The sequence below is a fragment of the Phytophthora parasitica genome (assembly GCF_000247585.1).
Source record: "Phytophthora parasitica INRA-310 unplaced genomic scaffold supercont2.6, whole genome shotgun sequence".
Classification (NCBI taxonomy): Eukaryota; Oomycota; class Peronosporomycetes; order Peronosporales; family Peronosporaceae; genus Phytophthora; species Phytophthora nicotianae.
The window spans coordinates 110,935-123,833 of NW_008648992.1; the positions used below are offsets into that span (position 1 = coordinate 110,935).

A 12,899-nucleotide genomic window follows, 5' to 3' on the forward strand; every position below is an offset into this window, starting at 1 on the left:
TTTCGAGGTTTGGTATCCTACCTCGAAAAAAATCCGGTCAACTACTAGTAGATTTCGGGATCGACGCTGATTGTTATTACTGCGCATTAGGCTCGGGCTTGTAGGACGTGTAGCATGCTACTCGGTAACCTCGTCCAGCTCCAACACAAGATCCAGCCAGTACTCGTCATGGGCAGCTTCGATCACCTTACCAGGCGCAACACCGTCAGGCCAATGGGCTGTAGTGTTTATAAGTGGCGGATACACAACCTCTCCGCATTTGCCAGCCCAGTCAAAGTCGATTATCGTCAATTCCTTTTTATCTTCCTCCCACATCAAGTTTGATACACGTAAATCGCCATGCACAAAATTCTTTGCCCGAAGAAGCTCTCGAATCTGGTTTATCTTGGGCTCCAAGAGCTGCCTGGCCAAGCCCCTCTCTTGAAGGACATTCACCAAAAGAGCACTGTTACTTTTCTCCATGACGATGAATATCCACCCGCTAACCAGAGTTTCGCAGTGCAAAAGCGCCGGAGCAACACCAGCCTTTGCACAGTACTCGTGCACCTCCTTGCCATACGTGCGAGAAAACTTGACGATAACCTCGACACCAGATTCCGTCTTTGCTTCGAACGTGCACTTGACTATACGCTTCGTATATGTGAACTTTGTGACAACACCATCTTTTTCGTATGATCTCTTGAACGGAAATTGAAGTTGATCCATTGGTGGCTTAAGTGATTCGGAGTTGCTGATGGAAAGTGTGCGAAGTTCTCTCACAGCAGTCTTGAGGGAAGCACACAGGCGAGCAAGGCCCAAAAGCAGGTCATCGTTGTCGGAGAAAACCAGCGGGAAACTCACCGACAGTGGATCACACACCAACTTGTCTTCGCCGACATTCACGATACCCGACACATTGAGTAATGGCCCGGAGAAGTCCAAAAGAAAGGAGGGAATTTGACAGTCCACAGGGTCTGGAAGAGCGTGGATATAACACCCAATGTTGTGCATCGTTGAATCTCTCTCACCGTTCTCTCTATGAAATTTCACGCTCAACAGGAGCTTGGATTCACACGAGTAAGTTCCATCCGATTTCGCTTCCCCAAGGATTTTTTTTTTTGGTCGAATCGGGGTGTCCGACAAGCCTTCAAACAGATACTCATTGAGCAGCGCAAGAGCCGTGACAGCAAACTCTTCCTCGCTGGAGAATGGGGACGACAATGTGTTGCTCAGCTCCAACGCGAACGGCACATCCGAAGAATCAAGCTCAATCGACTTGCAGTTGGCATCAAACTGTGCAAACACTTCGTTTAGCAGCATGGTTGGAGTCACAGTTGGGCCTTCTTCTAAATTGATTCGATGGCACTCGGTTTGTTTCTCATCTCTTTTCGGGGTGATGGTCATCCCACTGAAGGCGTTGCCATACAGCGTATTGCAGCTCCACGTCACGAAGGAAAACATATCTTTCAGATCGCTGAGCTTCAGCCGCTTCGGTGGGGACGGTTCGACGCTGCGGGAAAATCTCATCAGCATGGTGCTTCGATGGTGAATTGGAAAGTAAGATGTTGCTCATCTGCGTTAGTTCCGAGATTTACAAGATATTTCTTGACCGGAGTAGACCGCAGTTAGAAAAATCTTGACTGGAGTAGTCTACGACAGTAGTAAAAAAAAAACTACTACTTCGAAGTACAAGTAGTTGCGTCAGTCGATGTAGCAAAATGTCAACACGCAAGGCAATATTGTATTAGAAAGCATTCATTTCCTGCATGCGCTTGCTCTCTAGAACCTCCTCGTCCTTGATAATTGACTCGCCATTGGTTCTTACCACGCGCGCGAGCTGCCAAATACATATCGCTTAGCTGTAGAGATCTTCCTCGTCTTCGTCAGCTGCAGCATCAGCGGCACCACCGGGCACACCAGCATTGACGTTGCGGCCAGGGAACGAAAAGTTAGCCAGCGAAGTTCCGCCCGCAGTCACGTGCGAACGCGCCTGCTGCAACGTCTGTGCGAAAGTCGAGTATTGAGCCAGGTCACGGTCGCTGACCGAGCGGCGCGCGTTGCGCACGGCCTCCTCGAAGTGGCGCGGCGTAATCTCGGGCACCGGGTCCTCCTCCTCGATATCTTCCATCTCGTCACCAGCCTCAGCACGAAGACGGTCGCGCTCCATGTCACGGGCAATACTCTCACGAATCGCCAGCTTGGCTGCACGCTGGCAGATCTCTGTAAGATCAGCGCCAGAGAACTTGTCCGTCTGCTGAGCCAAGAAGTTCAGGTCTACCTCCTTGGACACAGGACTCTTACGCAACACCGATCGCAGAATGCTCAGACGCGACTCAAAGTCTGGCATGGGGATGAAGATAAGCTGATCCAGACGGCCAGGACGCATGAGAGCAGGGTCGATGATGTCGGGACGGTTCGTCGCACCAATGATGAACACGTTTTTCTTGGCACCCATACCGTCCATCTCCGTTAGAAGCTGGTTCATAACACGGTCACCAGCGCCTCCAGCATCGCCCGAACTGCTGCCACGCTGCTGTGCAATAGAGTCCAGCTCATCAAAGAACAACACACATGGAGCAGCACCGCGAGCCTTGTCGAACACCTCACGGACGTTGGCTTCGGACTCACCGAACCACATGGTCAGAAGCTCCGGACCCTTAATGGAGATGAAGTTGGCCTGGCACTCGTTAGCCACAGCCTTGGCCAGCAGCGTCTTACCGCATCCAGGCGGACCATAGAAGAGAACACCCTTGGACGGACTGAGTCCGTACTTCTCGAATTTCTCCGGGTGCTCCACAGGGTATTGAACCAACTCGAGCAGCTCGCGCTTGACGCTCTCCAGTCCACCAATGTCCTTCCACGTGACCGTGGGCACCTCCACCGTCGTCTCACGCAGCGACGACGGGTTAGACACACCCAGAGCGTACTTGAAGTGAGCCTGAGTAACAGCCATAGCATCCAGGATCTCGGCGTCAATAGACTCGTCTTCAATATCGATCACATCCATCTTCTCACGGATACACTGCAGCGCCGCCTCCGTGCACAGAGCAGCCATATCGGCACCCACAAAGCCCTGCGTGTCACGAGCAATCAGCTCCGGGTCCACATCGTCGTCCAGCTTCATGTTGCGTGTGTGAATACGGAAGATCTCGAGTCGTCCATTCTCATCCGGGACGCCAATGTCAATCTCACGGTCGAAACGTCCAAAGCGACGCAGAGCAGGGTCCATACTGTTCGGACGGTTAGTAGCACCAATCACCACAACACTGGCGCGTTGCTTCAGTCCGTCCATGAGCGTCAGAAGCTGCGAGACAATACGACGTTCCACTTCTCCATTGGTTTTCTCACGCTTCGGGGCGATCGAGTCGATCTCATCAATGAAAATAATAGCTGGCGCGTTCTTCTCAGCTTCTTCAAAGGCTTTACGCAGGTTACTCTCAGACTCTCCAGCCATCTTCGACATGATCTCCGGGCCGTTGATCAGGAAGAAGAAAGCGCCAGTCTCATTGGCCACAGCACGAGCGATCAAAGTCTTACCAGATCCAGGAGGGCCATACAACAGCACGCCACGCGGAGGCTTGACACCCAGTGTTTTAAACAACGTCGGGTGACGCAGAGGAAGCTCGATCATCTCACGGATCTGAGCCATTTGACGCCGACAGCCGCCGATATCGTCGTATCCGACCTCGTCCATCTTCTCCTCGTCCTCACGGCGCACAGGTTCGCCCTCGCAGTGGATAATAGTGTCAGGGGCCACGATACAGTATGGAGCAGGCTCAGTCTCCACGACCTTGAACTCCACAGGATGCATGGCTTGACGCACGAGGAAGAGATCGCCCTTCTTTACGGGACGGTAGGCCTCTACGAAGTAGGGCTTAAGGTACACGTCGAACAGGTTGCCGGAGACGCCCTCGATCGTGTCGTCAATAGGAAGAACATGGATGCGCTTGCCGTAGGGCACGTCACCGCACGTGTGGATGCCCACGACGTCGCCCAGCCGCACACGCAGGTTCTTACGCACCACCTTGTTCATACGGACGTTGTTGTCGTCCACTGTCTCGTCCTGTAGCACAACGCAGACCGTGTCGTGACCCTTCTTGCCCTTGATGAGCACCGTGTCGCCTCGGAAGAGCTGCAGCTCCTCCATCTTGGCCATGCTCAGTGCGATCACCGAGTTGTCGTCGTTCGTGGCCTCGTCCACCACCAGACGGTTGGGCGACCGCTTGCGGTCCATGATGCCGGCCTTAAACTCTTCCTTCCTACACACGAGAAAGTGAGAAACACGTCTACAACCCGCTATAAAGCAATGTGACGTACTTGTCACCCATGTTTGAAGCTCTTTCAGATGGTCGCTTGGGTACTGATCCAAAGCAAACGCAGCTCTGCAGGTATAGAGATTAAATACGTGAGTTTCCAGTATAAATATCCACCGTAAACGACTGTAGGCCCCCAGGATCTTGTTATCTTCCATCGCTTCTAGAGATCGTCATACGCTCAGAAGGGTATCACTGCGACCGGAATGAAGCGTAGAAGACGACAGGCATATCTAGGGGCCGATGTATTGAACTGCAATTACGTAGTAGCGAACAGAAGACACGCACCTCAAGGCTCGCGCTTGTGACTGTTTGGAAATGGGAAGAAATTCCCCCCTCGGAAGATACCCGTAAACTTATGTGGTGCACACAAAATTTCCTACTCGAGAATGTTCTGATGACGTGTCTTCAAAGTGTAACATTCATTCTGCGTGCATGTTGTTGATGAAGTTCATCATGAACACAAAGTTTATTAGCTCAAAAGAATAACATGCATGCTTCATTCCCAAGGTGTGACCGAATGGCGAGATTGGTCGTTCTTAGTCGCGGTGGTTGCTGCGGGGCTTACTGCCGCCGTTATTCTTCTTGAGCAGCGCAACGAGGATGCGCACGAAAATGGACATTAGGTCTGCAACATTAAAGAAAAAAGGTTAGCACTCCCATGTCCAAAACAACGCAAACCCTTTACAAAAAATAATTGTCCGTACCCATGAACAGGGAGAGCGTGTGCTTGAGCACGTCCTTGTCGCCCATGCTGGCCTGCTCGATGATCATCTGCGTGTCGAACACCACGTAACCGCAGAACATGAAGAGTCCACCGTACTACAAACACAACAGCATGGCACCAGTTAATTAACACCGTTTTAGTCATTTCATCGGCTTCTGCTGCTCGTACCAGGTTCAAGTTAAACAGGAACGACGAGTACTTGAAGATACTAAACACGCTCGTGAGGAACAACACAGACAGTGCCGAGCTCAAAATGCCGCCCAGATACAAGTAGGAGCGGCGAGTAGCTACAGTATCAAAAAATGACAAATTAGACTCCATATCACCATTTAAGCTCTTAATCCCGCAATTCCACCCACCGATCAATGCACTTCCAGTGAAGCACATGAATACCAGCGTCGTCAAAAGTCTGCGATAACCGTCACATCAAGTTAGCGCCTATACTTTGCATCCAGCTATTTATTAAATAGCCTTACAGGGCCGAGACGAGGATGCTGGGGTCCACTTGGATCGCCACAGCGACGAGTGTGGACACGGTGAGGCCCATGGCTGCTGAGATCATCATGAGGATACCGAAGCGCCTGTTGTAGTTCTGTACAGGCTCCATGTATAGCCAGATGGAGCCCACCGTCGACACGAGCGACGAGCCCATGAACGCGAAGCGCTCGGGGCCAAAAGCCAGAGTGATGGCCGCGCTGAGCATCGCCGACAGCACGCAGGCCGCCAGCGTCGCGTACACACGGACCAGATGTTGCTGCACGTCCTCCGTGATGCCGCTAGTCTTCATCATCGTCGCCATGTTCCACTGCGGCGACGTGCGCGCTCCGAACATGTTCATACTTTGGTCTCCTCTTTCTTTTGCTTGTCCTTTCTCGAAATAATGTACTGCTGGCTCGAAGAATTAAAACACCCCTTGATGAGGTTGGATTGATTATAAAACAACCTTTGATGAGTGCGGACTTTTCAGAGTGAAGGCTCAAATCACACAAATAAGAATTGGATTTTATCCAAATAACCCGCTTCAACCATGGTTTTCAAAGTTCAATAACACGCAACATGGAGTTTTTCCTAGGAACTATTTTTCCTAGGAACTACTATTGTTTTATTATATTGCACAGCTTCGTTCGCGCCTACTTGTGTCGCGACTTGGGGCCTGCAGTCACGACAGCGCACCGCTTTTCATTCAGTACGCGTGGAACGAAATTATCAACGTTGATGAAGCACTCCATGATAGCCCCTACCTGAGGCATCGGCATACACGGCGGAGGCGTCTGCGTATGCAGCGGAGGCACCCACGATCTTTTTGTTTCGCGCAGACGAAAATCCCTTCTTCAGCGACACGTTGGCCACGTTCTTGCGGATCTTGACGTCCTGATGGTATGTAGATCGGTTCGTGCTTCCTCCATTCGAGTGCCCACCTTTCGACGCCTTGGATATGCCTCCCGAATACATTGATCCTCCTCCTAGACTGCTTTCGCTGGTCTTGTTGTTGACGCTCTTACTACTAAAGGAATATTTTCTGGTCTTGACATGGGTGATGCCGCCCATTCCTCTACCACCCACGGCGTGGTTGATTGGCGGTAGTTCGTCTTCGCTGGCGTCGTGCCCGCCATAGTCTTTTGTGTCAGTCGTTGTCTGTAAACCATGCGATCTACACAAAACAAGCATGAAATTAGCTCGGTTTATCCTCAGCAAGCATGCAAGCAAACAACAACGTACCCATTTTGAATTGACGGTAGCGGTGTTTTGTCGTCTGAATTGTCGTTACCCTTGCGCTGCTTGGAGGCTATTGAAAGTCCCACCGAAGGGTGTTGTTGAGGTTGAATAACGTGCTGTGCTTGTTGCTGCTGGTGTGAGCGTAAAGAAGCCTCTTCAAGATCGCGGATTTCCCGAAAGTACTCATGCCGCAACGCTTCTCTTGCGTTCATGCGCTTACTCGGGTCGTATGCCAGCATTCTATTCATGAGATCGATAGCCGCAGGAGATGCGTGAGGGATAAGCTTGGCAATATTGGTCCCTTCCTCTTTGGGAAAGTTAAAGTCAATATGAGCAGCCCCCTTGCGCTTGAAGATATCGAGAACTTCCGACGATGGAGTGCCCAAGATCTTGTGTATACGGTGGATTTGATCGAGCTCATTTGAGCCTGGGAAGAGTGGGTAGAGCGATGTGATCTCGAAGAACACGCAGCCGACACCCCACATATCCATTTCAGGACCATAGTATCCGTCTGTGAGCAAGCACTCGGGTGCACGATACCACCGCGTGGAGATGTATTCGGTGTACGGTTGCTTCGAGTAAATTCCGCGACAAGACCCAAAGTCGGCCAGCTTGAGCTTGGTGCTGTCCTCTACCAAAATGTTTTCAGGTTTGATGTCACGGTGGAAAATACCTTTGTTGTGCATATGATCGAGAGATTTTACGAGTTGGTACATGAGCGATTGTACGAGATCGGGCTTGAGGTAATGTCGTCTGCCGCGAATCATTTCGTACAGATTGGCGTCCATCAGCTCGAAGACCAGCGCCAGTCGACCCGAGGGCTGGTCGTACAGTACTTCCTCCAGCTTGACGATGTGCTGATGCGGCGACAACCTCCGCAGGGCCTGGATCTCGCGCAAGTTATTCACTTGGTCAATGCTCTCGAAGTGGTTCTTCATGCATTTAATCGCATGGAACTTGTTGTCTTTGACATTCTGGGCCTTGAGCACCTCGGAGAACGTACCCTCTCCTTTCTTGGCCACTAAGCGGTACTTCCGCATAGCTGTCTACTGGCCGTCGTGTTGCTGCGCCAAACCTTTATAAGAGCCGCCAGTGTAGATGACGTTCACGCGAATCTCTTGCAGCGAAAGAATAGCGAACCAAAACTAATGCAACTCCGTTTATATTTACCGAGGGAGCGAGCGTTCCCCTATTAATACATGAAAACAACGGACGTTGCGAGATTTCATTTTTCGCCAAGTACGAGTCCTGCCAGTGTTAGGACTGGGATAGCATGATGCATGCCTAGCTCATGTGGCAAGGAACTGAAGGAAGAATCGTCAGCAAGCGGCTCAATGTTTTTGTCCAACAAAGTACTTATACTTTACTTTTTCTCAAAGAAAAGCATACGGAATATGACAATAATTTCCAAGAAACATATATTTATATATTTTGCATTGTGTAAAAGTTGGCAATTATTTTTAAAAAATGCCGATTTTCAACCCACCACTCACATCAAAACGCCACCATGTCCGAGCTCTACGAGAACAAGGTGTGCCTGTCGCCCATGGTCCGCTCGGTACGTCTCCTCCTCACTCTTTCTACCTGCACTCTGCGACTTACCAACAAACCTTAATTCAGGGCACGTTACCGCTGCGTTTATTGTCGCTGCGCTACGGCGCTGACCTCGTGTATGGCGAGGAGATCGTCGACAAGCGCATCATCTCGGCAGTTCGCGTGCCCAACGGTATGTTTGGCTGTTGCACTAATTCGTAGCATATTGCTCTAATTGTGTGACAATTGGATTGTTAACCATTTCGCAGAGGTCGTCAATGCTGTGGACTTTGTCAGCCGCAATGGTGACTCCGTAGTGTTCCGCACATGCCCAGAGGAGGCTGGAAAGGTGGTTTTCCAGATCGGAACAGCCGACGCAGTGCTGGCTCTCAAGGCAGCGGAGGCAGTGTGAGTTTTTGCCATCGATTGCGAAGTTTAACGTGAAAAACTGAGTGTCTAAATGTTTTTTCTTGTTTGTACTGCAGTGCGCGAGACGTGGCTGCTGTGGACATTAACATGGGCTGTCCCAAGCACTTTTCCGTGCAAGGAGGAATGGGTGCAGCGCTGCTACGGAAGCCTGAAGTGGCTTGCGATGTTAGTAATTGCTCTGCCGACTTTTTATTTAATTGTAAATATCTAACAATATATTTATTGGCCTTGGTGAAGATCATGAAAACACTGCGGCGAAACCTGAACATCCCGGTGTCATGCAAGATCCGACTGCTGCCAGAAATTCAAGACACGGTACAATCAACTGTATTGCATATTTTTAATGGCGTATACTAAGTATGAATGAATCCCAATCGCTAGGTTGATTTAGCTAAACGTCTCGAAGATGCTGGAGCCTACGCAGTCGGCGTGCACATGCGGCAGATCCACGAGCGTCCTCATGACAAGGCCAGTTGGGACAGATTGGCGCCCGTTGTGTCGGCGTTATCTGTTCCTGTGCTCGCGAACGGCGACGTGTTCACGCACGACGACATTGACAAACTTCGCAAGATTTCGGGCGCCTCTTCCTTCCTCGTTGCTCGCGGCGCACTTGCGAATCCGTCCATTTTCCGGAAAGAAGGTCGTTTGCCTATTGACGAAGTGGTGCGTGAGTATCTGAAGGCTGCAGCGGAGACGGACAATGTGTTCCAAAACACCAAATACAACGTGATGCGTATGATCCCGAGCTCGTTGGAGGACGCCTACGCAAGCTGTAATAACTACGGGTATGCTAAGGATGCCCACGTTGTTACAGTTCCTGACCTGGCAGCGACGAGGAACGGCTTGCAGATGTACTCGCTCTGGGATCTTCAAAACTACTATAACCAGTATCAGGATCAGTTCCGGGCGAAGGCAGCGGCACTGGAAGAGGACGCGAAGCCAGAGGATCAGACGCTGACCACCTTGCCAGGCGCGCATGATCGTTACGCTGAGGATACTGAAGCCGAGGCACCTAAAGCTCGAAACAATCGAACTGGCAAGCCTGAGCTTTTCTGCGAGAGCTGCAAGATCCAGCTGTCGAGCGACAAGGATGCCAAGCTGCACTATAAGGGACGAAAGCACAAAAACGTGCTGCGTCGACAAACTTCGGCTACTATCTCGAAATTTATTGCAAAAGCGCAACTGGAGCAGAACCCCGCAACAGGTGAAAGTGGAAAGATTGTGCCAGAAATCCGACAGCATGAAGGCGAGGACAAGCGCGATGCCAAGCGTGCGAAGCTAGAGAACACAACTGCAGTCGCAGACAATGGTGGAAATGTAGAGGCAGCATCGCCGACGGAGCCCTAAAATCCATCAGTTACTGACTTGAGTTGACTACTTGTGAATGCTTGTGTAACAACCACACTGTAGTGTAGGCAAATCAGTCCATCAACTAGAGATAGGACAGTGTTATGAGACCAGGTTGATGTTTTATGCCCGATGAATTCATTCGGAAATTTACTCGAGTGAGAGCAAGATGGTCAAGTTGTTCTGCACGATCACCGGGGTTACGAGGCCGTTCGCTGTGGAGATCGATGCGAATCTGTCGGTGGACGATCTGAAGAAGGCGATCAAAAAGGTGGTCAAGCCGAACGGGATAAGGAAGGTCGAAACCAACGGGCTGCGGCTCTTTTTGGCGAACTCTGGCTGTACGTGGCTAGATAGAAGAAGTTCCGCAACTGTGGCGGTTGATGAACTTGGGGGGTATGTACGCCATCGAGCAGATGGATCCCTTCCTGTCGCTCAATAACCCCAGATATTTCGGCGAGAATTTCACGCCGGGTAATGGTCACATTCACGTTCTGGTAGTGGTATCAGAGATACCAACCTCAACTGCCTTGGATGACCTGGAGAAATTTGCTCAGGAATGTGTTTTATTGGCAGAAGTAGTAAGGTTTTGCTAATTAATGCTTCACCAGACGCCGTGCGGTGAACTCGTCCTGGATCTCCTGCATCGTCTTACCCGACGTCTCTGGTACAACCGTGTACACGAAGAGGAACGACAATGCAACTGTGCACATGAAGGGTGTGAAGCTGAAGTTGACCAATGCAGCAGCGATATAGGGGTAACCCAGACCCACTGCGAGATTGCACAACCAGCTACAGCCCACACACACAGAGTTGCCCATTGCTCGAATGTCATCCGGGAAGAGATCCGCCATAACCACCCACGCTAGCGACCCAAGACTCGAACCGAACGTGGTGACGTAACAAGCAGTGAACACGATGGCAAGCGCTGGTGAACTAGCAACAAGCGACACTGTGATGCCCACTGCACTGATAAACATGCCCGTTAATCCATACAAGATGAGCTTACGGTTACCTAGTCGAGTGGCCAACATACCGCAGAACATGGTCGGTAGTACGTTGACAAAGTTGACGGCGACGATTCCAATACGATCGTCCGAGATGCCAGCCTGTTCAAAGAGAGTGGACGAGTAGAAGAAGACAACATTAATGCCCGTGAGTTGCTGAGCTCCAGCCACACCGATTGCTGTCAGTAGTTGCCGAATGAGCGTCGGTGAGAGTAGCTTGGCAAAACTGGAAGCTTCGGGAGCAGTAGTTGGTATGGTATGTTCACTTTCTTGAGGTGCAGGGTGGTCTTGCTTGATCCAAGTCTTAGCGAGATATACGTTCTCCTCGCCAAATAGACGCGCGAGCTCTCGCTCTGCTAACTGGTGCTCCCCCACCATGAGCAACCACGTAGGACTTTCAACCATAACGAAAGATGCGAGTACCAGGAACAATATTGCAAGTACAATAGGGAATCCTGCAATTAAACGCCAACCGCTGCTTGTATCGAAGAAGAAAAAGGTGATGGCAACCAGTAGATTGCCGACTGTAATGGCGATCTGGAAGCCCACTCCGAGGCTGTTACGAAGACTTGGCGGTGAGATTTCGCTGATAAAACCAGGGATAACAGCAGTGGCTCCTCCTGATGCAACACCGGAAATCACTCGACCACCGATGAACATCCGGATGTTGGAGGCGCTGGCTTGCACAACGGCCCCAGTTATCATGAAGAGGCAATTGGACATCATGATGCGTTTCCGACCAAACTTGTTGGAGAACCGTCCGATCACTAGAGCACCGATCATGCCGCCCAGGATCCAGGCACTGACCGCCATTGTCCACTGTGCTTTCGTGTGTCCCGGGAACATGAGGCAGGTGTGGGGTGCGACGGGTCTAGCATCGCACTCTTCTTGGTTGTTGAACGTTGTGAGGTTTAGTTGAGTGGTAGACCATCCGTACTGCAGTGGTTGCAGCAGTGACACCAGGACGTTGGCATAGAGCACCCAACGCGGTCGAATGGGAACGTGTACATCTGGTACAGTCGGCGTCGTGGCCAAGACTTTCGGTGTCGGCACCACTGGAATAAAGTCACTGATACTGCTCGACGATGGGGACGGAATCTCCATTGTGTCTTGGATCTATCCACTCGAAGACAAGACTTGTCGGATACGTGGTGAATTCAATTCTGATAGACCAGAGCATTCTGACAGAGTGCAGTTGACCCTTGCTGGTTGCTCGTGTCTATAGAGCTCTGCCGTTCTAGATCTGCATGAGCCCGCGACAAGCGCGGCATCAGGCAGCTGTGGTCACATCGAGAAGAGTAAAGCAGTTGCCATTGCCGCTCATAGGAACAGCGGAATTGATTATTGGAGACTCAAATCGTGATGCGACGGTAGTTCGAGAAGAAAACGAGGTGGAGTCCAAGCGACGGATACACAGCCGAAAGCTGACAGGCACGAGCGAGTCGCAAAAGAAAGGCGTGATAGTTAATGGAGAGGACGCGCCGAGCTCGGATCAACGTCGTTGCGCTCCCTGTTCCGGTGCTGTAGCAATCTGGTTGTAACCCTGCGAGAAATAATACTACTGCAGTAGTTTTTTTGTTTTTAAACCAAAGATGAGACCGGAGCATTGAACTCTCAGCAGCACTACTTGCACTAAAATAATACTAAAAACTGAATATACTGACATTTGTATGCGTCAAGTTGAAGTGTTGCGCCATGCAGTCTCCGAATCGAAATGGTCAACACATATGGCAAACGCTGGGCAAATGGTCATCTGGAAGTCTGCACCTTCGAACGAAGCCGATTCGCACGCCTCCTGCTTCTGCCGATGAAGTACTGCTTCGATACCTCCGATGGTCTTCTCTTTCC

General features: G+C 50.8%; 6 protein-coding genes across 9 annotated transcripts; 1 reads left to right on the forward strand and 5 right to left on the reverse strand.

Annotated features, from left to right (window-relative positions):
• Nucleotides 1–33: 33 nt before the first annotated feature.
• On the reverse strand, nt 34–1,512 carry PPTG_03762 (hypothetical protein; the record flags this gene model as incomplete). Its single annotated transcript, XM_008897529.1, has 1 exon — nt 34–1,512. One exon carries the CDS (start codon nt 1,510–1,512, stop codon nt 118–120), a length of 1,395 nt encoding a protein of 464 aa, XP_008895777.1. The 3' UTR covers nt 34–117.
• A 147-nt stretch (nt 1,513–1,659) lies between these two features.
• On the reverse strand, nt 1,660–4,673 carry PPTG_03763 (transitional endoplasmic reticulum ATPase). The gene is made up of 3 exons (XM_008897530.1): nt 4,581–4,673; nt 4,297–4,361; nt 1,660–4,238 (listed from the first exon to the last, which is right to left on the reverse strand). The coding sequence occupies exons 2-3, from the start codon at nt 4,305–4,307 to the stop codon at nt 1,835–1,837; spliced, it is 2,415 nt and encodes an 804-aa protein (XP_008895778.1). The 5' UTR covers nt 4,308–4,361; nt 4,581–4,673; the 3' UTR covers nt 1,660–1,834.
• Nucleotides 4,674–5,977, reverse strand: PPTG_03764 (hypothetical protein). The gene is made up of 5 exons (XM_008897531.1): nt 5,496–5,977; nt 5,379–5,428; nt 5,188–5,306; nt 5,000–5,114; nt 4,674–4,920 (listed from the first exon to the last, which is right to left on the reverse strand). The coding sequence occupies exons 1-5, from the start codon at nt 5,855–5,857 to the stop codon at nt 4,832–4,834; spliced, it is 735 nt and encodes a 244-aa protein (XP_008895779.1). The 5' UTR covers nt 5,858–5,977; the 3' UTR covers nt 4,674–4,831.
• Nucleotides 5,978–6,099: 122 nt separating this feature from the next.
• Nucleotides 6,100–8,078, reverse strand: PPTG_03765 (CMGC/RCK protein kinase). The gene is made up of 2 exons (XM_008897532.1): nt 6,739–8,078; nt 6,100–6,670 (listed from the first exon to the last, which is right to left on the reverse strand). The coding sequence occupies exons 1-2, from the start codon at nt 7,773–7,775 to the stop codon at nt 6,226–6,228; spliced, it is 1,482 nt and encodes a 493-aa protein (XP_008895780.1). The 5' UTR covers nt 7,776–8,078; the 3' UTR covers nt 6,100–6,225.
• A 130-nt stretch (nt 8,079–8,208) lies between these two features.
• PPTG_03766 (hypothetical protein) lies at nt 8,209–12,715 on the forward strand. Of its 4 annotated transcripts, XM_008897533.1 has the most exons (6): nt 8,209–8,293; nt 8,356–8,461; nt 8,538–8,676; nt 8,754–8,862; nt 8,935–9,012; nt 9,079–12,715. In XM_008897533.1, exons 1-6 carry the CDS (start codon nt 8,243–8,245, stop codon nt 10,042–10,044), a joined length of 1,449 nt encoding a protein of 482 aa, XP_008895781.1. In that variant the 5' UTR covers nt 8,209–8,242; the 3' UTR covers nt 10,045–12,715. The 4 variants fall into 4 exon arrangements, with proteins under 4 accessions (XP_008895781.1, XP_008895784.1, XP_008895783.1 ...); XM_008897536.1 differs by having other exon boundaries at nt 8,538–8,862; XM_008897535.1 differs by lacking the exon at nt 8,356–8,461.
• PPTG_03767 (hypothetical protein) lies at nt 10,641–12,202 on the reverse strand (the record flags this gene model as incomplete). Its single annotated transcript, XM_008897537.1, has 1 exon — nt 10,641–12,202. The coding sequence occupies exon 1, from the start codon at nt 12,153–12,155 to the stop codon at nt 10,641–10,643; it is 1,515 nt and encodes a 504-aa protein (XP_008895785.1). The 5' UTR covers nt 12,156–12,202.
• Nucleotides 12,716–12,899: the final 184 nt, after the last annotated feature.